This window comes from Leiobunum rupestre, chromosome 7, assembly GCF_980474605.1.
Source record: "Leiobunum rupestre chromosome 7, qqLeiRupe1.1.hap1, whole genome shotgun sequence".
In the NCBI taxonomy this organism is placed as follows: Eukaryota; Metazoa; Arthropoda; class Arachnida; order Opiliones; family Sclerosomatidae; genus Leiobunum; species Leiobunum rupestre.
Window position 1 is genome coordinate 21362760 of NC_143390.1, and position 23765 is coordinate 21386524.

The 23765-nt window shown below is 36.0% G+C and overlaps 3 protein-coding genes and 1 long non-coding RNA gene across 11 annotated transcripts; 1 reads left to right on the forward strand and 3 right to left on the reverse strand.

Annotated features, from left to right (window-relative positions):
• Window positions 1-9860: 9860 nt before the first annotated feature.
• Window positions 9861-10588, reverse strand: LOC149935114 (uncharacterized). The gene is made up of 3 exons (XR_016472375.1): window positions 10500-10588; window positions 10314-10425; window positions 9861-10245 (listed from the first exon to the last, which is right to left on the reverse strand). It is a non-coding gene; the product is annotated as an uncharacterized LOC149935114 (long non-coding RNA).
• A 936-nt stretch (window positions 10589-11524) lies between these two features.
• Window positions 11525-15326, reverse strand: LOC149935115 (serine/threonine-protein kinase Sgk1-like). 7 transcript variants are annotated; one of them, XM_090154917.1, is made up of 16 exons: window positions 14673-14750; window positions 14532-14596; window positions 14088-14212; window positions 13944-14027; window positions 13722-13870; window positions 13449-13530; window positions 13323-13378; window positions 12985-13258; window positions 12816-12928; window positions 12684-12720; window positions 12540-12626; window positions 12381-12476; window positions 12204-12311; window positions 11997-12134; window positions 11819-11876; window positions 11525-11757 (listed from the first exon to the last, which is right to left on the reverse strand). In XM_090154917.1, exons 3-16 carry the CDS (start codon window positions 14205-14207, stop codon window positions 11660-11662), a joined length of 1500 nt encoding a protein of 499 aa, XP_090011043.1. In that variant the 5' UTR covers window positions 14208-14212; window positions 14532-14596; window positions 14673-14750; the 3' UTR covers window positions 11525-11659. The 7 variants fall into 7 exon arrangements, with proteins under 7 accessions (XP_090011043.1, XP_090011040.1, XP_090011041.1 ...); XM_090154914.1 differs by lacking the exons at window positions 14532-14596; window positions 14673-14750 and adding an exon at window positions 15174-15326 and having other exon boundaries at window positions 13944-13974; XM_090154915.1 differs by lacking the exons at window positions 14532-14596; window positions 14673-14750 and adding an exon at window positions 15174-15288.
• IFT52 (intraflagellar transport 52) lies at window positions 11841-17664 on the forward strand. Of its 2 annotated transcripts, none has more exons than XM_090154922.1 (11): window positions 11841-11927; window positions 15644-15765; window positions 15832-15919; window positions 15982-16111; window positions 16175-16316; window positions 16385-16511; window positions 16583-16738; window positions 16801-16955; window positions 17122-17209; window positions 17268-17522; window positions 17592-17664. In XM_090154922.1, the coding sequence occupies exons 1-11, from the start codon at window positions 11919-11921 to the stop codon at window positions 17613-17615; spliced, it is 1296 nt and encodes a 431-aa protein (XP_090011048.1). In that variant the 5' UTR covers window positions 11841-11918; the 3' UTR covers window positions 17616-17664. The 2 variants fall into 2 exon arrangements, with proteins under 2 accessions (XP_090011048.1, XP_090011049.1); XM_090154923.1 differs by lacking the exon at window positions 11841-11927 and adding an exon at window positions 15402-15581.
• Window positions 17630-19830, reverse strand: LOC149935117 (coiled-coil domain-containing protein 25). Its single transcript, XM_090154924.1, has 7 exons — window positions 19693-19830; window positions 19576-19623; window positions 18766-18857; window positions 18627-18702; window positions 18458-18561; window positions 17814-18062; window positions 17630-17738 (listed from the first exon to the last, which is right to left on the reverse strand). Exons 1-7 carry the CDS (start codon window positions 19715-19717, stop codon window positions 17706-17708), a joined length of 627 nt encoding a protein of 208 aa, XP_090011050.1. The 5' UTR covers window positions 19718-19830; the 3' UTR covers window positions 17630-17705.
• Window positions 19831-23765: the final 3935 nt, after the last annotated feature.

Here is a 23765-nt window from a genome sequence, read left to right on the forward strand (position 1 = left end):
TTTCTTCGGTAGGAACAAATTTACAGATTTTATTTTACTACATTTACGGTTTACAGAAATCTAATATGAAAATATAGGTTACAAAAAGGTTTTTATTAATTAAACAATATTATAAATTACAAGTTATATTTATTTTTTATGATATTAAAAAATGGGTACAAGACCCTTGGGACACTATAAAATATTCAACAGCGGCAGGTGCTAGAAAAAACTTTCAATGAGAAAGTTGTAGAGTGCTGTCGAAAATGTTCAAAGAAATTGGTTTCATTGGAAAAGAACACTTTTTCACGAAGATATGAACTGATGAAAAAAACAAGCTGTCCATAGGGGCCAATAGCCTTCGCATTTTTGTACGTTAATGAAAGAAATGTCTGAAAGATTTAATTGAACATTTTATTCGAATAAACTTAAGAATTTTACAAGTGAGGTTCTATGACACCTCCGTTTGCCGCGATACATGTTTTGAAACGAGCGTCTGATCATATCAATAGTGACAAATTCAAAGGCTGCAATGATACGGTGACGCAAATCTTCGGCGTTCTCAATGGGTGTCACGTAAACTAGTGCCTTGATGAACCCCCACACGAAAAAGTCTATCTGAATGTTCCTACCAACCCAATGCTGAGAGAACTCGTTTTTGAGATGCTCCACTACACATCTAAGTACGTGGGGTGGTGCGCCGTCATGTTGGTACCACATCTGTCTGTAAGCTTAAAGCGGATAATCTTCTGATGTGTCTGCTATTTCGTTCTGCAAAACCGCCAAGTAGCGTTGTCCATTAAGACGAGCTGGGATGAAAAATGGGCCAATAACTTTATCCCCTAGCAAATCCGCGCAAACATTCAGTCGGAGTTGTTGTTGATGATGATGATGGTGAGGAAAACCCCGGTGAGGATTTTCGTCACACCACATGTGGGTGTTTTGATGGTTGAAAGGCCCATCTCTCCCAAAGGAACACCCGTCGGTCACCAGCATTTGATTGATGAAATTTGGGATCTCATCAGACATGCTTATTAGCCAGTTACAGAAATAAAATCAACGTTACATATCTCCTTCGTGCACAGCTTGGTGGAGGGTCATTCGATACGGATGGAAGTAGTGATTGTGAAGAGCGGTCCACACGTAGTTCGTCGATAACCCGAGATCTTACGCTTGCACCTCTGACGCTTGCTCGAGGATACGGAACAAAATAGGCTGGAACGGTGTCTTCCAAGCTGATTTTTTGACGCCCTGGTGTTGTGGCTTGGTCTTCTATCTAGATATCGAACGGTGAACAATTCACTAACCCTATGCGCGTTACGATAAGCTTCATCATAAAATAACGCGACCGTAAATGTACGCTGATCACGAGAATAATTTAGTGGCATGATGATTACACTCAATTTACGTTAGAGGATGGTTGAAAACCATAAGATTTCACATTAAATATTTATTGAAAACTTGACCTTTGTGCCTACTGAAGGCCTTAATTGGCGTTTTGATAAATTACATGTACTTTTTTTAAAGAATTTAATCTTTTGACGTGATTTCTTTCATTTACGTATAAAAATGCACTCTACAACTTTCTCATTGAAACGTTCTTTCTAGCACCTGTAACCGGTGAAAAAATATTTTTAACAAAAATCCGAAATTATTTACGATTTTTCTGAAATTTAAAGCGATCCCACACTAGAAATAATACCCTGGAAATTTCGCAACTCTATCTCTAGCAGTTTCTGAGGGAAATGCCCAGTCAGAGCAATTCAAAATACTCCGTGTAATATAAAATACGTTTGGAGAACTCTCAACAGACACCGTTTCCATCCTTACCGGTGACAGACAGCGCCAACTCGCCTTCTTCAACTGGTTTTGTCTTATAGCTGACGAACACCAGTATAATAATAATAATAATAATAATCAGCTAGGCTATAACCCAAGGCACAACCTTAGGCCTAAGTCACCAACGACTTTTGAAGCCTTTAATGCAGGTGGCCGGGTTACAATGCGTAGGAGGGTGGTGGCAAGCCCTGCATGCCACACGATCGAGCCAACAGCTCCCTACACTAACTTTTACCGTTAACCTCAACAAGTTTTTATGGAAGGGGAAACCGAAAAGCTCGGGGGAAAACCCCTTAAACCAGTGAGGAGAGAACTTGCAAACTCAACGCAGAAGGAGTTGTTGCGAGTTTTCACCCAGTGCCACAATCTGGGATCAAACCCGGCTCCTCTTGCTGCGAGGCGAAAGTGCTAACCACTCCGCTGAAAAGCATGTTTCCTAGAATTCGTTAAGGGCTATTGGCTCTTAGAATCACTTATCTTTTTCCACGACCTCCAAACTCTTTTTCGACCGAACCAGATTTATTTTTAAATTTTCGACTATGCTCTACAACTTTGCCGTTGAAACATTTTGTGTGACACCTACCGGTGAAAAAACATATTTTCCAAAAAACGGCGAAAATTCGTTCGCTTTTTTTTCTGACATTTTGAAACCAAACCCTTCCATGCCTAACAAATATACCCTGAAAATTTCAAAACACTAGAAGAAAAAGCCCTGATCAAGCAAAAATTGAGACATAATTAGTTTTGCACTGCATAATTTACAACGAGATTAAGATAATGAGCTGCGCAATGAACAAATTTGGCGTTTTCCTCAAGCTTCAAAATTTGCTTTTACCATAGCATTTAAATAGCCCAATCAAGTTTCCTTCCTTCGCGTATCCTGGTTTATCACGAAATAGTAAGAAAATGCATTTCCCATCAAATTACACACTGAGAACTCTTAAAGGTCGATGGACGTCGACTTCGCACTCAACACTTAGTCACCCTAAAATTAGGCTGTGCCCGGAAAATAGTTTTTGATAATAAACCAATCATTGAAGGTAGAAATCAGCTCAGACTAAATATGCGACAACGTCCGACCAGCGACCATTGCATACATATTATTTTTTGACTAGAATTATGCACTAATTCCAGGCAGTATAATTTAAAATTAAGTAGAGTAGATCTCGTAACTCGGTACGATAAGCTATTCATCTATAACGACTGAACTCCGTGTGAAGCTAACCCTTCCTTAACCTACCTTTAGCGTCAGCTAATAACTTGCTCACCTTTAAGTCCTTGATAATTTGAGCCCCCAAAATCTCTTACGCCCGTACGCAGTTGCGAACCCTAAGTGCCCTATATCGCCACCACTGGCTCTAGATATTTTGAGCTTCCTATTGATACATGTAGTTTGATTAAAATAAAACAGACAGGAAAATTCCCACAAAATCAACGTTTTGGAAAAATAATTACCTTTTCCCGCAGAGATAAAAAAAACAAAAAATTCCCACGATATGGGAAATTTTCCAGAATCTGGCAACACTGACACCGAGTTTCCATATTAAGTTAACTGTCGTCAAACCAATATGGCAAAAATTACCGAAGTTTAAATTAAAGATATATTACATGAAGCTACAGATACCATAACCAGCAAAAGCTCGGATATTTAGAAATTTATGTCAAAGGAGCTTAAGGAAGTGAAGTCATCTTTAGCATTATACACCATAGTTGTTAAAAACTATTATCATTGTTGGAAGTTTTTAGATATCAAGAGATGTTTTAGAGATAGAAACAACGGACGACGAATCTGTACATTCTGAGGACGATGAACAATCTAACTCTGATGACGATTCTAAGTCTAATGATGATTCTACGTCACCTTCCGATGATGAGATCGAATTTACGATCACATTAACACCAGAAGAGTATATGAAAATTGCTCCGATAAAAAAGCTATAAATTAAAATTAAATTATTTCAAAACATATTTCTAGAGCAAAATTTAATTGTAGTGTTGTATAATGGAGCAAAATGAGACAAATCTAATACACTAGTTAAGTTTTTGAAATGAGAGAGATTTAGGGGGGCTAGTTATGAAGTTGCCCCCCCCCCCAATTAAAATTAAATTATTTCAAATTCTATTTCTAGAGCAAAATTTAATTGCAGTGTTGTATAATAGAGCAAAATGAGACGAATCTAATACACTAGTTAGTTTTTGAAATGAGTGAGTTATGAAGTTGGCCCCCCAAATAAATTAAATTATTTCAAAACCTATTTCTAGAGCAAAATATAATTGTAGTGTTGTATAATGGAGCAAAATGAGACGAATCTAATGCACTAATTAGATTTTGAAAGTAGTGATATTTAGGGGGGCTAGTTATGAAGTTTCCCCCCCCCCCAATTAAAATTCAATTATTTCAAAACCTATTTCTAGAGCAAAATTTAATTGTAGGGTTGTATGATGGAGCAAAATGAGACGAATCTAATGCACTAATTAGTTTTTGAAATGAGTGATATTTCGGGGGCTAGTTATGAAGTTGCCCCCCCCCCCCCCAATTACAATTAAATTATTTCAAAACCTATTTCTAGAGCAAAATGTAATTGTAGTGTTGTATAATGGAGCAAAATGAGACGAATCTAATGCACTAATTACTTTTTCAAATGAGTTAGATTTAGGGGGGCTAGTTATGAAGTTGGCCCCCCAATTAAAATTAAATTATTTCAAACCCTATTTCTAGAGCAAAATTTAATTCTAGGGTTGTATGATGGAGCAAAATGAGACGAATCTAATGCACTAATTAGTTTTTGAAATGAGTGAGATTTAGGGGGGATAGTTATGAAGTTGGCCCCCCAATTAAAATTAAATTATTTCAAAAACTATTTCTAGAGCAAAATTTAATTCTAGGGTTGTATGATGGAGCAAAATGAGACGAATCTAATGCACTAATTAGTTTTTGAAATGAGTGAGATTTAGGGGGGATAGTTATGAAGTTGGCCCCCCAATTAAAATTAAATTATTTCAAAAACTATTGTAGAGCAAAATTTAATTTTAGTGTTGTATTATGGAGCAAAATGAGACGAAAATTATAAGTTATTGCGTCTTCGTCTAGAGTCAAAGGGGGGACAACTTAATGGACCCCGCCACGCCAGGGTTTGGCGTCTAACCATGTGATTCCCTAGTTGCGGGGGGCAATGTAATAGCGTGGGGGTAAAAAGTCGGAAAAATTCAGTTCGGTTCAGTTTTCGCGGTCGGTGCTGGCTGCTGGCAGTCTAAACAAAAAAAATCGGGACTGGAAGACGAGGCCCGAGCCCCGAGGTTCGACCAAGTTTGATTTGAAGCGTAAATGTTCTTTATTTTACTGATTGGATTTCAAAGGTATTTGTTTTAAGTTACATTAACCAGATATAATATTAAACTAAGGTTTATTTTATTTTACCAAGGTGTAAACTAAATATGGGAAAATCTTGCCAATTCAAGAGTTGTAAGAACTATCACAAGTCATCTTTAATCATAAGTTGGGTGAAATTGAAATTGTAGCGAAGTTTATTAATACGTTAGTGCCTTCAATTGTAAATATGGACAAGTAATGGAATGCTTCATTTGTCATCATTTTTATTGGATTTGCCTTAATTTTTTCTAAGCAAAGCTGTTAAAAAGAATAAAAATATAGAAAAACATTTGAAATTAAGCATTTAAAACTTATTTTTACAAAAGGTAAATCAGGAGATTCAATCTCTTCATTGGGCAAAAATATTAAATTTTAAGCGTTTTTTTATAGTTTACCCCTGAAATTATATTTAAAACAAACAATTTATGACTACATCGATGATAATTAAAATTGTAATACTAACCATTCGGCTTTTTAGATTTGGGTGTTTTCTTTTGACAATAAGCTTGATCCATTTTTAGCCCGAAGCCCGAACGAGGTCCAGATACCGAAGCAGACGAGCCCGCTGAAACTTTTCAGACTAAACTTCCACCCCCACCTCTCCCACTAGGGAATCGCATGAGACAATGCATTTCGCGTACGTTTCTACCCCCTGCCTTCATGTAACTTTAAAAACCCCAAAGGGAAATGTCTCCATAGGCAACCGTTTTGCCATGCCAACCAAAAATGTTTTTGAAAACACAAAATGGAATTTTCCTATGGAATATAACATGGGAATCTGATAGGTTTTAAAAATTTAAAAAAAAAATTAAATTTTCAAAATGTTAGAAAAAAAAATAATTAAAAAGTTCGAAATTGATCAAAATACGCTTGGTGCTGTCCTCTATGTTGCGTTATAGATGCCCATAGCTTTTTTTAGTATGGGGTTGGGGAGGCACCGCGCGCCCCCAGCGCTCGAGCGAAGTGAGTGCGCGGCGCCGTCAGGCGCCAATACTTAAGAATACATTCGACGTTGTATAAGTCAAAATCACACAGAATACATATAATATGACATAGTATGGTTAAAAAAGTCTAAAATGCGTTGACATACGGGAAAAATCCCCAACCCTTAAAAGTTAGTACTGTTTTGCATTTCAGCCTTTTTCTTTTTCGTCATCAGACCTACCTCATCCAATGATCCAACACGTACACAAATCTCGAAATATGTAGTATTTTCCGTTGTAAAAATAAATGAATAAAATTGCAAAAAATGACACTATCTCTAAATGTGTTAATTTTTTTCAAAAGTAATAAATTTGAATACATTTGACCGATTTTGATCAAAATTATTAATTTTGATTAAAAATGAAAAATTTTTATAAAAATTTATTAAACTTGATGTACTGTGTGAAATCGGTGTAATGTCTAGAAAAAATATTCGATAAAATTTGATTAATTTTGATCAATTATCAACTTGATCAAATTAGAAAAAGATGATCAAAATGAACCAAAATTTAAAAATTTGTTCAAAAATTGGGTTCAGGTAGACGAAGACTGTCATATTATTAACTTTGCCGTAATTAAAATACAAACAACGTTACTTATTTATCATTCATTTTAACTCGATCATTATTCGATGAATTTTCGTACGTGGAGTTATTTTTAAATATTTTCCATAAGATATTGTCGGACGCTATAGTCTTATAGCGATTTCCACAGGGGGATTTCGGGCGCTCCGGGAGCGCTCGTGATGAGATTTCGCCCTCCACTGGGAAATCGAGAGCAGCTCGTGACGAGATCCGTGTCTTCCACTGGCAATCTCGCTCTCACAGCAAGCGCTCTGAGAGCGAAAATTTTGATCCTAGAAATTCGACGGATCGACAGATTTCGAGCGGTTTTCGTGATTTTTAAAAATGGCGGAACTAGATAGGACAATAAATATTCCGGCTGCTTATTTGTTTATAGAATCGTCTTCGGATAGTTCCGACGAAGAAATAGAGGCAATTCTTTTAAGGCAAACGCCGGAAATTGTATAAAGGCCTAAAATAATAAGATATATAGAGGATGAGGTATATTCGTACTCCGAAAATGAAGTAAGTTCTCCTTTACGCCTAGGCTTAACCATGGATGATTAATAAAATTTATCGAATACAATATTACTGTCCGCCATTACTTTCCGCGTATTTCACTGGAAAATGCTCGCCCCGAGAGTTGCTCTTAAAACGAGGTTGTATTTCACTGGGAGACTCGCTCGACCGCGATCCTTGGAAATCTCGCAGCGTTGCCAGCTCCCAAAATTGAAATTATAGTATCGAAGCCCAAAAATTATCGTACTTTCTAGAACATTATAGTACACAAGTACGGCCAACTTCGATTACAGGTTATAGCGTGGTAGCAATTGTTCATAGTTGGCCGTTATTTTGGCGCAAATTTTAAATTTATATATTGCCATATTATAGGCCACATTCATGTTTTTTGTTTTTTAGAACTATTACCAAGTTACTAGTTAGTAAAATAAGTTTTTATCTTTTGGAATATTTATTTACTCATATTTTCAGGTAGATTACATATTTTTGTAAATATCACATTTGATTTTAAACGTTTGTACTTATACAATATCACAATTATGTTATTTTATCACTTTAAAGATTGAAGCTTTTTTTACACATCACCTAGCATAACTTCGCAATTGTCAACATTTTCGCCAATATTTTTAAATTTGTACATTTCAACTTTAAATTTCTGAAATTATCGCACAAATATCGGAAATATAGTTAAATTATCGCAAAAAGCGTACTATATAGTACGCGATTGAAATTATAGTACGTAAAAAATTGAAAGGAGAAATTATCGCAATGTACTATAATTATAGTACGGTTGGCAACGCTGAAATCTCGACACGAGCTGTGACGTCGAAATCGATTTCGGGGCGCTCTCGGAGCTTCCCAGTGGAAATCGCTATTAGTAGTGAGACCATAGACATAATAAAGAAATAGACCCAAGATTCTACGGGGGGTAAATACGGGAGCGATAACTAGCAGACAGCCGGTATTTGTTCCGTATTCCTGTGGTACCACGTTTAAACGACGCCTGTCGATTAGGCGAGAAAATACAAAATCATCACGTGACACGTCACACATGTTCGTGTTCGTAATCTTTTAGGTACTCTGACGTGATTCGCGAATATTTTGGCTGTGAGAATTTAAAATAAGGTAAATTTTTATTATAATTTTTAAATAAGTCAATTAATTCTTTCAAATAAAAAGCAGCAGATGATCTTATAATTAAAAACAAAAAATTCTGTTTGCGAAATGATATTTTGTCAAAGGCTTAAGTAACTATCCGGTTTGTTGTGGAACTTGTGGTTATGGCTTGTTATGGGAATATTCTGAGATTCTAAATTGTAAACAAAAGTAAATGGAATTTTGATTAAAAGGATGATTCTACCTTGGATTAATAATGATTCTACTAAAGATATGTAGCTATTGTCCTTGAAAAAAAATTAGCTTTGATAATTTAAGTCTGATGGCTTGACCCTTCATTTCTAGATTTTTGTCCTTCGCTAATTTGTGGAGTCTGAGCTTGCAATATAAATTAATAACTTTCTTAATGATGATGTTCGATTCCAACTTCAGGATCAAACATGTTCGTGATGATCTGGTAAGATGTCCATGCCAACAATATTTCGTAATACAGCAAGTTCTAACAAGACTACATTTCTTTTATAGAGAGAGGAATATCTCTTCATAACAACTATACAAAATTGGCTAAAAACCAAGGAGATCTTACTCAAATTATAATAACATAATTAAACCTACACGAAATGATCCTTGGTCAAAATTTAAAGGTGAGAAGTTAGCATCACCGGTTTTTTCTATTTCACTTTCAACTGGATGTAATTTCTTTAAATTAAATAAAAAAATTATTTTGACTTTTGTTACTTGTTTTAATTCTATGGAAACCAAACCAGAGTTGGAATGGCTTTTGGTGTGACCCACCTTTTGCCATTTACAATTTGTATATCCCGTTCTAAAAAGTGATCATTACAAATTAAATCATGATTTGAATGTGTCGCGATTTACAGCAATTGTCCATTGAGAAAGTATTGTAGGTTTAGATAAGGGAAACCTATAGTTATAAAAAGATTTTAAATAAGAATGAATATTCATTGAAATAATATGATGGTTTAATCCTACTTATAAAGCGCCACTAAACTTAAGTGGCGCTTTGGACTAGGCGCCCACTGGCTCTGTTTCGTATCCGTCCTGCCTTCCACAAGGCATTGTCTCCGTTACGAAGCAAAGGCTTGTGGAATCCAGGACAGAGACGTTACGAGGAGTAGTGAGCGCTTGGCCTAGGCCATGTAGTACCTAACGCTTAGAAATATTTATCCGGTTTAAAATCAGACGCAAAAACTTTAGGGGTGAATTTGATAAACGGGTAGTACTTTTATGTTAGCTAACATGTTTCATAATTCGTTTTGGTGATTTTTTTTTATTAAAAAGTTATAGAAAAAGTGTTTTCTACTAAAAATCTTGTTTTTATTTGGTAAAAAAAGGTTAATTTTAGTGTTTTTACGCATTGCAATAACAAGTAAAACAATACCGGAAAAGGTTTCATTCCATAAGTAGGATTAAATTATCATATTATTTCGATGAATATTCATTCTTATTTAAAATATTTTTATAACGAAACCTACAATACTTTCTCAATGGACAATTGCTGTAAATCGCGACACATTCAAATCATGATTTAATTTGTAATGATCACTTTTTAGAACGGGATATACAAATTGTAAATGGCAAAAGGTGGGTCACACCAAAAGCCATTCCAACTCTGGTTTGGTTTCCATAGAATTAAAACAAGTAACAAAAGTCTAAATAATTTTTTTATTTAATTTAAAGAAATTACATCCAGTTGAAAGTGAAATAGAAAAAACCGGTGATGCTAACTTCTCACCTTTAAATTTTGACCAAGGATCATTTCGTGTAGGTTTAATTATGTTAATATAATTTGAGTAAGATCTCCTTGGTTTTTAGCCAATTTTGTTTAGTTGTTATGAAGAGATATTCCTCTCTCTATAAAAGAAATGTAGTCTTGCTAGAACTTGCTGTATTACGAAATATTGTTGGCATGGACATCTTACCAGATCACCAGGAACATGTTTGATCCTGAAGTTGGAATCGAACATCATCATTAAGAAAGTTATTAATTTATATTGCAAGCTCAGACTCCACAAATTAGCGAAGGACAAAAATCTAGAAATGAAGGGTCAAGCCATCAGACTTAAATTGTCAAAGCTAATTTTATTTCAAGGACAATAGCTACATACCTTTAGTAGAATCATTATTAATCCAAGGTAGAATCATCCTTTTCATCAAAATTCCATTTACTTTTGTTTACAATTTAGAATCTCAGAATATTCCCATAACAAGCCATAACCACAACAAACCGGATAGTTACTTAAGCCTTTGACAAAATATCATTTCGCAATTAGAATTTTTTGTTTTTAATTATAAGATCATCTGCTGCTTTTTATTTGGGTTTTGAAAGAATTAATTGACTTATTTAAAAATTTACCTTATTTTAAATTCTCACAGCCAAAAAATTCGCGAAACACGTCAGAGTACCTAAAAGATTACAAACACGAACATATGTGACGTGTCACGTGATGATTTTGTATTTTCTCGCCTAATCGACAGGCGTCGCTTAAACGTGGTACCACAGGAATACGGAACAAATACCGGTTGTCTGCTAGTTATCGCTCCCGTATATTTTTGGCAAATCAAACTCCGCGTAAGGTGTCTATTTCTTTATTATGTCTATGAGTGAGACTCCTATCTTAACGGGGTTTACCGTTTAACAATTTTGGCGCTTTAACTTGAAGAATGCGTATTCCAATATTCTACAACAGTAGAATATCATTTATTGCGTGCCGCGGCCCGCGTAAGTAGGGAAATCGAGTTCAAAGCCTAAAATCAACTAAGTTTTCGTTTGATTTGCCTTAAATTGAGATAATTAAGTTACCACGAAGTTACGATTATAAAGCTGACATTCTTTTTTTTTTAATTTCTAACCACGCTCTCGAAAACGTGACGTCATGGTTTGTTTACATCGACTTCCTTTGGCCATGGAGGAAGCACGTGACTGATACTGCGTTCAGTCAATAGGAGCGGACATCTCCATAGAAGAGGAGGGGTTCAAAAATCAAGTGGCTCTGCCCATGGCCAACTTCGCCCGCTCACTACGCTCGCACCTGGTGCGAGCGTAGTGAGCGGGCGAAGTTGGCCATGGTTGGGTAAACCAAGAACAACTCATTTGAATCATAGAGATAAGTGTTTGAATCATATTTCATAATTATTCCAAAAATATTAATAAATTTATTAGTTACAACATGAATTTCATTAAAATATCTAAAATAAAATCACTTGAATCATATAAAATTAAACCAGAACATTAAAATTGATAATGTTCATTTTTTAACAAGTATTCTCAATTGAAATCAATTGGAGGGGCATAAGAAAAACCCACAAAAGCATTATCAGCATCTTGGACACTCACACTCATACCCTGCGATTTACCTACTGAAGCTAATAAAAAAACATTATTAAAAGTCTACCAACTCTTAATAAAATTATTATGAAGACAAACCTGGAACAGGCTCTCGCACAAACTCTGGATCAATGTTTTTCAAATCCATATTCCCTTTCTAATGAAATAATTATCAATAATTAAAAAGCTTGTGGAAGCCATGAAAATGGTAAGTTTTCACATTTGGTTTATTTGTTTAGCCAATAAACAAAACTACCACCAGGCTTATTAAGCTTACCACTCCAGGATTATACGGAGGTGTAATCTGTTTAGCTTCTAGCTCTACCCACGATATTTGGGAGAAGAAATCATGCTCCCTTAATTCAGCATCATCCCTTAAAGAACCAGTCCTTAAATTTCTGTCTTTTTGTAAAAGCTATAAGAAAAAATGCAGAGGGGTGTAAATCATACATCCACACATAACTGCAACAAAACCAAATATTACCCCTTCTAAGAGTTGTCTGGCAGCGTATGATGTTGTAGGTTTTAATCTCAATGGTTTATTAAGAATGTTATCGTACATTTCCGCTGTGTCACGACTATAGAAAGGTGGCTGTTTAAAAAAATCGAAATTTTGTTTTAAAGTTTATTTAAATACCAAATTGTTTAAACTATATCGTACCAAGCCATATAACATTTCATATAAAACAGCACCTAGACACCACCAATCCACAGCCTTGTCATAAGCTTCCTTTTTTAGAACTTCAGGTGCAAGGTACTAGAAATTAAAACATTTAAAAAGTATTTGATGAAAAAATTCAATTTGTATTCGTCCAATTACCTCTGGAGTTCCGCAAAATGTATTTGTGGTGTCTTTAGCTGATATTCCCTCTTTGCACAATCCAAAATCAGTCAAGACAATGTGCCCCTATTATTTAACTTCAAATTTAAACTGTTCCATTAGTAAATATAAATAATAGCTAACCATTCTATCTAGAAGAATATTTTCAGGTTTGAGATCCCTGCGTAATAAAATAGCGAAAACTACTTTTATTAGTAAGTTGACCCAAAATTGATCAATTTCGGAACAATAATTAAGGACTTAAGTATTAGATACCTATAAATAATGCCCTGTTTATGAAGATAGCCCAGAGCGCTAGTCATTTCAGCTGCGTAAAATTTCGCCCGAGACTCCATAAATATCCTCTCCCTTTGTAAATGGAAGAAAAGCTAAAAACAGATTATATAAGTAATAATAATTAATATTTATAAGTAAACGTATTTACTTCTCCACCATTAATATAATCCAAAACAAAGTAGAGCTTATCGCGGGTTTGAAAAGAAAAATGAAGTCCAACTAAAAATGGATGATCTAGATTTTTCAGTAGAACGTTTCTTTCACTCATTATATGATTTTTTTCATTTCTCTTCAAAATTAATTTTTTTTGGAGCACTTTAACAGCATAAATAGTCCCTTCCGCCCTATGCTTAGCTAACATAACTTTGCCAAAACTGCCTTTCCCGATAATTTTTAAAAATTCAAAATCTCCTGGTTTAACGCTGTAATGTTAAAAATTAATAGTTATAATACATTTAAAATGAGATATAGGAAGGTAAACTTAACTGTTTCTTCTCAGTTGGACCCAAATCTAAAGATTTTTCATCACTTTTGTCTTCATCCTGAGGAGTAAAAATATTGTTACATAATGAACCAAAGTTTCAAAAAGTTTTTAAATTAATTAAAAGTCACCTTATCATTTGACTCTGTAGTTTCTTCTTCCTCAGCTTCACGCATATTTTTGTTAATATTTAAAAATAATTTCACATCTGGGCTAAAAGAAAGTGTTTAAATTACGAAATAGGAAACCATAATTTTTATGTACTGTTATATTTAATTTGTGAAAAAGGTACTTTACGGGAAAATAAATTTAAAATGTTCGAAAGCATTATGTTTTGTGTGCCAAGGTAGAGAAGATATTTGTTAAAATTTATTCTAGACTTTATTCCCTATAAATAAACTTACTGATTCAGCAAACGTGAATCCATGAGCAGTTTTTGAACAAAGTTGTTTAAACCTTGCCGACGGTTCGATATAAACTCAGGGCTAAAATTATTGCCGAATAATCGTTTTCCAGGTAGTTTAAGTTGAAGTCCTGGAAACTGCTTTTTGAGCTGTAATTTTATTTCATTTTTACTTGGGTTGGTATTACAAACATAAATTATGTTATCATTAGTTAATTCTTACTATTTCTTGCAATTTGGAAAATTCATTGTATCTGCGCAACACAAACCACTCTTTATTTTCATTTTGGATAACAACTTTGTAAGACTAAATAGAATCATGAAAAAAAATTTAATTTTAACTTTAAGATGGGAAAAATTTACTTACAGTATATTTTTTATTGTTTTCCCATGTTTCAGAGTTTGTAACGCAAACTGTAGGAGAAATAGAACCACTAGAAGTAAAACTTGAGGGTTCTTCCGAGCTGTAACTACCCAAACTTTCCATTTTATCTAAAATAATAAATGATATTTCTTAATAATGTATTATTATTAAAGCACCAAATATAACTCAAATTGATAAGTATAAAATTATATCTCAACTGTATACACCAAATACTTCATATTCCATTTTAAAGCAAAAATTCACAAGAAAAGGTAATCAGATAATTTTTGGTTAAATAAAAACTACATATCATTCTTCGTTAAAAACGGCATTTTTAAAGGAGCTTTCTTTTTTAAAAAACTGACGAAATTAGTATAACAAATATATGGCGGTCAGATAACTTTAATCTGTTATGACTTTCAAAAATCTATTATTTTTACATCTTACCTGTCCAAATCTATCAATTTCATAGCCCTTAAGTTTTGCCCAGTCAAGCTTTATCTATTATTTAACTTAAACGTTAAAGATATGAAGGTTTATAATCTATGGTGGGTGGTATAAACTAAAGGAAACGTTACGAGTGCTTACAATTATTATGAAACTTTCCGGAGAGGAAATAAAATAGACCAATCAAATGGCAAATGTTGTGATAATAGAAAGGAAGATAATGCTGAAGGTTAAAAAAATTGTCAGACTAACCGTACTCTGTCAACTACACTTGTTATCTTTAGTAACTCCATTTCACTCTATCAAAACAGTTTAGTGACAGAGAAAAAAGGATGAAAGCCTTTTACGCGTAGCTTTGCAGAAAGCTATCCTGATGGTGTCGCTTGAAAAACAAAAATGTTGCTGCCCCACATAATAATAACAGAAATGAATCTGGGTCTTTCTTGATAACCTTCTTAGCCAACATTCTAAATACGGTCAAATTTAAGTACTATAAAATATATCAGCCGTGTTTTTTTTAGCGGAAACACTGCCTGTTAAAAATTATATACATCCCTCCTCTAGATAAGGTAGACTGCATAACCTCATTACCCTCTGACAAATGTTAGCTGAAACATTTAATTATCAAAACAAATAATGTACCGGTTGATAGCTGATTAAATTCAACAACGACAAACCAATTAGAAACGTTTGGTTTATACATCTATTTTTTGTAATTACTAGTAAATTAAGCTCGGTATTTGAGATAGTGGCATTTAACCACGTGTTCGAGAAGCACATGTTGTTGACATTATGGCCTGTCAAAAGTTAGAATCTAGCGCCATCTAAGTGGAGAAGTACTAACTTCAATCGCTAGAAAACTACAGAAATGGCTCCTTCGAAGGATATTATTTACAACTCCCATTCCTTGGTATTAATTTATTGATAACAATAATTTCAGTTGGCACATCACAATAATAATACGAATAATTTTGCACACTACAAATAACGTAGAGCAAACATTGCAATTATGCACTTTTAAATCTTTGCTTTAACTCTAATTAGAAAATGGTACACAAGGTTTCTCAAATTAACGAAAATAAACACAATCTTACGATAATTTAATTTTCTAGTCATCTGGGGAAAACAAAAATAACACTATCATATTTAACGCTAACAAAAATGAGCTTTTCAAAATTGCTGATGGCTATAAAACTTTAACCCGGAGGTTAAAAAGTGGATGGAAAGTTTTTAGGTTGTATATCATTAAAACATTGCCTAACCCCTTATTAATATAGTTAAACAATCTCACTTTATTTAGCAACAAGGAATCTATTTCTACCGAGATTCTATCGCAAGCGTCATTATTCGTCTTGCCTGGTCCCAGAGAAAAATTTACGGAAACAGAGGTTAAATACCTATAGTTACTAAATATGTAAATATTTCCATATATAAGCTTTATAATTTACAGTTTAGTCATATTCGAAAATACCTGGATAATGGTGGAAGTGTACTTGTACTGTTGGGAGAAGGTGGGGAGAAGCGATTTCAAACAAACATTAACTTTCTTCTGGAAGAATATGGGATCATGGTTAATAATGGTATAATGAATAAATAATCCTTTAATTAAAAGATCTCACATAATTGAAAAAATTGTTCAATAGACTCAGTCGTACGAACTGTGTACTACAAGTATTTCCATCCTAAAGAAGCTTTAGTTTCTAATGGAATTTTAAACAGGGCTTTAAGTCACGCTGCTGGAAAAATGATTCCAGGAACTGGAACCGATGATTTTAATAACACCCAGTATGAAAAAAATTGATATATATTGTTTCTTTTCCATTCAGTACTATTTTAATTTATGTTTTATTTAGGGCCTTATCATTTCTTTACCCCTTTGGAGCAACTCTGAATATAGCTAAGCCCGCAATTGCGGTTCTTTCAACTGGAAGTGTCGCATTCCCTTTAAACAGACCTGTTTGTGCATTTTACACTAATCAAGTAAATAGAAAGACTTCTTCAAAAAAGGATTTATGAAATATACAAATTAACCTAAAAATATGTCTTTATAGAAAAATAATGGAAAATTAGTCGTTCTGGGGTCAGCTCACATGTTCAGTGACACGTACATTGATAAGGAGGAAAACAATAAAATTCGTGATGTTATATTTAACTTTCTGACCAGCGATGACATTAAACTCAATGGAATCGATGCAGAAGATCCAGAGGTAAATATATTTGCAATTTTTGTAGTACAATATAATATTTTAACTAACATCGCACATCATAGATATCAGATTACAATATGATTCCATGGACCGCAAAGCTAGCGGAACAACCCTTTTGTTGTCTGCAAGAGAGTGATGAAATTCCTTCGGACTTCACTAAACTTTATGACACACAATTATTCGAAATGAGAAATAATTTAGTGCCCAGAGTGATCAGGTAGATAAATTTTATATAAAAAATTAGGTATGTGTGAGTACTCGATTTTGTTCATACTCTAATAAGCTCGGCTCGAAACCCAAAAATCAAGGCTCACACATGCCTATAAAATTTCAAATTAAATGTAAAATCTATTAAAATTCAATTTAACACTCCAATCTTGTAGAACCTATGAGCAAATTCATATCAAGCACGAACCATTAAGATTAATCACTCCTCAGTTTGAAACTCCCTTACCAGCGTTACAATCTGCTGTAAGTAGATTTCTTACGATAAATTAGTTAAAAATTACAGATAGGATGTTTTCTATAGGTATTTCCTCCGTCATTTCGCGAGCTACCAAAGCCTTCTTTGGAGTTATTCGATTTGGATGAAGCCTTCAGTTCCGAGAAGGCCCGTTTAGCCCAGCTAACTAATAAGTGCACGGATGATGATTTGGAGTACTATATCAGGGAATGCGGTGATATTATGGGTGTTTCTAATCAACTGCCCATTAATGGAAGAGACGCCAAACACATTTTGGCTTTCATCATGAACAGGGTTGTGGAATTTAAGAAACTGAACAGAGTAAGTTTGTAAAAAAAATTCCCTTTGAAATTTAACATTCCAGATAAATTAGAAATTTATCTTTTACAGGAGTCGGAAATGGAGATGAATTAAAAGAACTAGTCATATTAAAGAATGCCAGTAATATATTTCATGTTTTAAATACCATAATTTACATTTAGAATTGCTTAATGGGCGGTTTTGTCACATAAAATCGTCGGAATCTTCATCAGCCTCCTAACAAAACAATCTCAATATAATTTTTGTTTCATAATTTTACCTCAAAAATATATTTAATTACGAACACGTTACCTGGTTGGATTTCATATTCGCTGATTTCATAAGGGATGAATAATTTCTTAATTCCGCTTGTTCGGCTTTTCTTTTGGCTTCTTCTTTCTCCTTCTCTTTTAGTTCTTTCTGTAGTTGACGCTTCCCCTCTCTTTCCTTGCCATCTCTCTGTTCTCTTTCCAAACGCAAATCAACGTCTTTTATTATTTTAGTTTTGTTGAGGCGATTGACTATTTCATTTATCCTTTTCTCTACCCTTATGATTCTCACCTAGGGTAAATCTTCAAATTAGAGACAAAGCGGGCTACATTTAATTTGAAATTTTATAGGCATGTGCGAGCCTTTATTTTTTTAGGTTTCGACCCACGCTTAGAGTATGAAAAATTTCACTTTTTGAGTATCGAGCCAAGCTCTAAAATTTTATCAAACTTTCAAGCTTTTAGGCTTTAGTTTAAAAAGTGGTTTGGAGTACTTGAATAATTAGGCTTAGCCTAAAAATGAGGTTTGGAGTACTCGAATATCTAGGCTTAGCTCTATAAAGGGGGGTTTTGAGTACTCTATGATAAATTTACCTTAAAAAGGCTCTGAATAATTGGGTACTCGGCTCGAAGCTCAATACGAGTACTCTAACTAAATAAAGTACTAGCACATGCCTAAAATTTTACTTCTTTGTCACTGTGAAAGGCCACTTGACCCACTTCCATTCCGGCAGTTTTTTTGAGATTGGACCACATGGTATACACCACATCAATGTTATTCATCTTGGAGCCTGAAGAAAGGTACCTGTGAACATCTCCTCTACAAGGTACGTAATTACCTCTCGTCATTCATTACCTTGAATACTATTGGCTTTTACGAGTTGAGCGCAATCATCTAACAGAGATGATGGAATGTCCTCGATAGTTTGATTCTTAAAATCCAAGTAAGCGTATTAATTTACAAAATTGATAAATACTTAATTTCAGCATATTACCGGCTGCAGCCTTAAATAAACGTGAGCGGAAGATAATTTATCAACGTGGAACCACACATCCTCAGGCCAACCCCATTTAATAAGGTCTTCATCTAAATTTTGCAAAAATTAACCGTAGTACAAGTTTGTGAAATCAGTTAAAGGGAAATTTGACAAAAGTAAACGTAGAATTTGCACATCAAACTAACTGACATGAATTTTATACTTGGACATGTGAATCAGCCTTAATAACAAGATGGTGTTAGGAGAAGATTACATGGTAAAAGTTCACAATAGCTCCCGGGGGTATTTTTTTTCCAAATTTTTGAGCCTAAGTATGTAAAATGAAGTGCTGAACGCGATGCAATTTCGTTTATTGGCGGAAATGAATATTTAATTTTTTATTAATTGAAAACTTATTATTGCTTAGCACTACAAAAAGGGCCTTAAGAGAAGCAACAGAATCATAAACTAAGTATTGCCACCTAATGACGATGCCACACGTTCACTGCACTCTCATGCTGAGGGCGCATGGCCTTACAATACTAAAATTTATTTTATTTTTAATTATATTAATATTAATTTCCAACACTAATATTTTTTAAATATATTACAGTACCTATATATATATAAAACATTGAACCCATATATTACAGGGAGCTATTATTAACTTTGGCCGATTACGCTTTTCGGCGTTTTCGCCAATAACAAAATACCAAGCCATTTATGGACTTAGACTCATGACGTGGCCTGGATATTTTAAACTTAAACTTCATTAAGACGTTAAGTGTAAGATTAAGCTAAAACTCTTTATCTTCTACATTAACTTACTTTCATGCTTGTCTGCTCCCATAAATATCGTCACAGGTGGCGAAACAACTGAAATCATAATTTGTTAGTGTATGATGTACTACTGCGGGGAGTGAGAAGGAACAACATATACTTTACCATTAGATGTAAAAAATAAAACCATAATAAATTTTAAGCATATAATAATACTATTATTATAAAAATTAAAGGCAGTAGTTATTGGGCAACTCCATAGAAACGATTTGAGAGTATGAGACACAGAACAGAGAATAGCTGGACTGTAAACATTAAAACTCTTATATTCCTTGTAAGTTTAAAATGCTATAGCTGCGTTAAATAAGATGCAACGGATTTAAAAGTTATAAGAACGTTTATTCTTAAATATACCTAATTTTACGTGTCAAAATATAAGCAACCGGGACTAGACTAAATGGCGAATGGGAGGCAGATGATGTGGAAGGCCAATTGTGAGGACGACCAATGCCCCAACGGGTGGTTGTCATACTTCCGCCATGGGTGTCGCGTCCCTATCCCCTAATATCCCGCCGTTGGCGTGGCCTGAACGCATATCTCACCCCTGATTAATCAGATGGAAGAGCAGACTGAATTGCCCCACACGTCACAATCGCTAATAAAAAAAAAGCAAACGATGCAAAAATTATATAAAATACAAGTATAATTATTTATAAAGTCCAATTTACAAATAACGATGAAGAAATACAAAGGATCCTATATGTTAGAAGGATAGGTAGCTATCCGGCCAGCCAGTGTTTTCAAAACGACGCCAGCGCCGTCGATATTAAGAGAGCCTCTAAACGTGGGACGTCTTGTTTCTATTCCCTCAAAGACAAATTTTGGCGGTGCTTCCTCCATGTTTTGTCCTTGACGGAATCTAAAGACCCACCGAAGGTGCTGCCATTTTTCGTCCCTCGACTCATATCCTTCAGATTCCTTCTAACATATAGGATCCTTGGAAAAAATAATAGCGTCTGCTTTAAATGACGAACCAATGGGGGCGTATCGATAGTTTTCGGTCGCGAATAGAACCATTGGCTGCGTTCAGAAACGCTCACCGGTGAGTCCGCTGAGTCACCGCTGACACCGGTGTTTTACTGAACGGCATTTTAATTTCTAGTATTGACGTCACGATAGTCATCGGTGAGACACCGAAGTCACCGAAAGAGATAGTCGGTTTTTCCGATGACTGACGTCATTACTGACGTAAAACTACTATTAATGCTACGCTATTTTAAAAAAACACCGATGACTGAATTAAAGCGTTCAGCAACTTACGACGTCATTATGACGAAAAAGCTCATCGGTGATTAATATAAATCCATCGGGTTTTTTCCGTTGACTGTTTCTGAACGTACCCCATTGATAGAACTATGTTTTTGAGGTTTGTATCTAAAAAAAAGAGTGGCGCGAAGCAGTCACTTATGGATCCATCTATAATCTATATTTGTAAAAATAATTTGAAAAAACACATTTGTGATGACGCTAATTTTATCCACGTGATCATTGTGGGGCTTTCATCGCAGAGGCTCGCGGTTTTGCTGTTCCAATTTTAAACCAAATTTAATTAGTGGAAGAAATTTTAGACTTAATTCTCAACTTACTAGTTCCTTATTTTTATCATTTTTAGAAGAGCACATTACAAAATCAGACGCCATTTTATCCCGACACACAACAACGGTGGCGTAGCCAGGGGGGGGCATCGAAACGTATGGTCGTACGTACAAATATTTTTATGTTTTTACTTTTTTTGTCAATGGTATCCTCCCCTCCCCGGAACAAAATCCTAGCTACGCCACTGTACAACAATCCTTTTTCTTGTGTATTTTCACGCGGTTTACTATGCCGACCCATTTTTTCTTCACCTCATCACTGAAACACCTCAACCTTTTGCGTACTATCTCGGCGACCACCTGGAGAACCAGTAGGGGATGCTTAGGCTCTTATACACTCATCTCATCCGCTCCAAGCCTGACTATAGAAGCCTCCTCTATGCGTCCGCAACTGCATCTATTCTCGCTACGTTCTATAAAGTCCAAAACGCCGCTCTAAGAGTCATCCTCGATGTGCCGCAGTCTTCACCCATCGTCCTGATGGAAGCCGAGGCAGCACTTTCACCACTGAGAGTTCTTCGAGCTCTTGTGGTGCAACGGATACCGCGGAATTTTATCCTTCACTTTTGCAAGCCAACCTCGTTTTGTACCGGATTGGCTTCCATTTCGGCTCTGGGCATGGAACCTGGCTAGGAAACCTAATCTATCCTGGTTATTTCACTCCTCCAGTGGGCATCTTCCCCACACGTCAACACCTCCTTGGGAACCACCCACCGTGAAGGTTATCTCGTGATGGTTGGCTTATCGCAAAGGACAACTCGGCCCGTATGCGCTGAGGCAATTGTTCTTAGTGACCCTTAACACCCACGTCAAAGGCGCGCCGGTTATTTATACTGACGGGTCTCTTTCCACGGATTCGGGAATCTGGGGTGCCGCCTTTGACATTCCATCTATCGGAGTCGGTGCTCGGTTCTATGTGGACTTTGGCCATCTCTATAACAGAATTGAGCTGTTGGCTATCCAACTAGCCATTTCATATGCGTCGGAACATCTCAGCAGTCCAGTAGTCATCTGCTCAGACTCCAAGAGCGCCCTCACCATGTTACATAAGCGCTCTAACGATCCGGTAGTCACCACTATCCATGACCTGTGACACTATTGTGGTGTTCGGCTCACGTCGGAGTGGAGGGCAACGAAATAGCGGATGGTCTACCCGATGTCTCTGGTCTCCCACGCCCTTCCACGGTGGACTTTTTCCTCCCGGCTGAATTGAAATCTGCGTGCAGTAAAGCGATTACCACTGCTTGGTCAGATTCCTGGCAGGCGCGTGCTTCTTCGTATGAAAACAAACCCGAGCTCTCGTGAGCTTATGAGAACCCAGCTCACCAGGCGTGAAAATACTCTGTCGGTGAGACTCATAGCGTTTTCCATTCGGATCGCTCGGAGACCGCTCGGGATTTTACGATGACGTCAGGACTCTTACTTGGACCGACGCGAATTCCTTGTGAGAGCATATAAAGTTGCTCCGTAACTGAAGACAGACCAGTTTTGAGTGGTCCGCGAGCGAGTGATTCCGCCAATGGAGGACGTAACTCGCCCTCGGAGCAGGTTTTTTCTACCCAATAGAAAACGAAAAAAAATTACGAGCAGTCCGCGATCGCTCGGACCAGGCCAATGGAAAACGCTATCAGCTGTGGTCGTCTCCCTTCGAAGGCGACACTCTTTCGCTTCAATTTGTGCGTCACGGACTCTTGCTCCAAGTGCGGGGCTGAGGATACTGCGGAGCACATCCTCTTCGACTGCCCCTATCATGAGGCCGTACGGAAGTGTCTTCGCAGTACTTTACATCAGCATGTCCTTCCCGTCACGCGGATGGTGGTGTTAAAAGCGATTAACGCCGGTTTTTTGGGTGTGGTTTAAAAAAAAAACTTTCTTGTAGTTCCATTTTTTGAAATAGATGGCGTCAGTGTAGAAACGGACCTCCTAAAGTTTTGTTCGTATTTGACGGGTAATGTTTGCTATGTGGTGAAGATAGAAGAGTCCATTTTGGTTTTCCGGGTAGAACATCGAAAAAGGATGTTCAATATGGAACCCGCAAATGGGCTTTTGTATTTCGAACCCCGGCGGGCGGCCAGTCTCTACTTGTGCCGATAGCTGTAGGCTGTATATTTCAATCCTATTTGTCAGGGCGAGATACGGAGGGGGGGGGGGTCATACCATGAAATTTGACCGAGTTTTGAAAGTTTGCTATTTGCTTGATGGAGTAGAACAGTATAAGGAGCCTATAAATACTGTCAGCCGAAAATGGAGAAAAGCGATGAAAATAAGCAATATGAAGTAAATTTAGGACTCGAAGGGTTTGAGCCATAGAAATCTCATAGGTAACTAGAATGCTGCCGCCTACGGCCGAGCTTGACGCCAGTTCGCCTTGAACCTTCAGCCAATGAGAGGCCGTAGAGTGGTTCCGCCAAGGAGGATAATAATCCTCCTTGGTTCCGTTACTATAGCGGGAGATAGGTGACGTCATTCTCTCCGGTGACATTAAATTCTTGGCAGAACCGCTCTTTGAGCTCTGATTGGCTGAGATCTGGCGTCGTCTGCCACGGCGTTTGGGCCATTTGCCAGTTACACGGCAGCATTCTA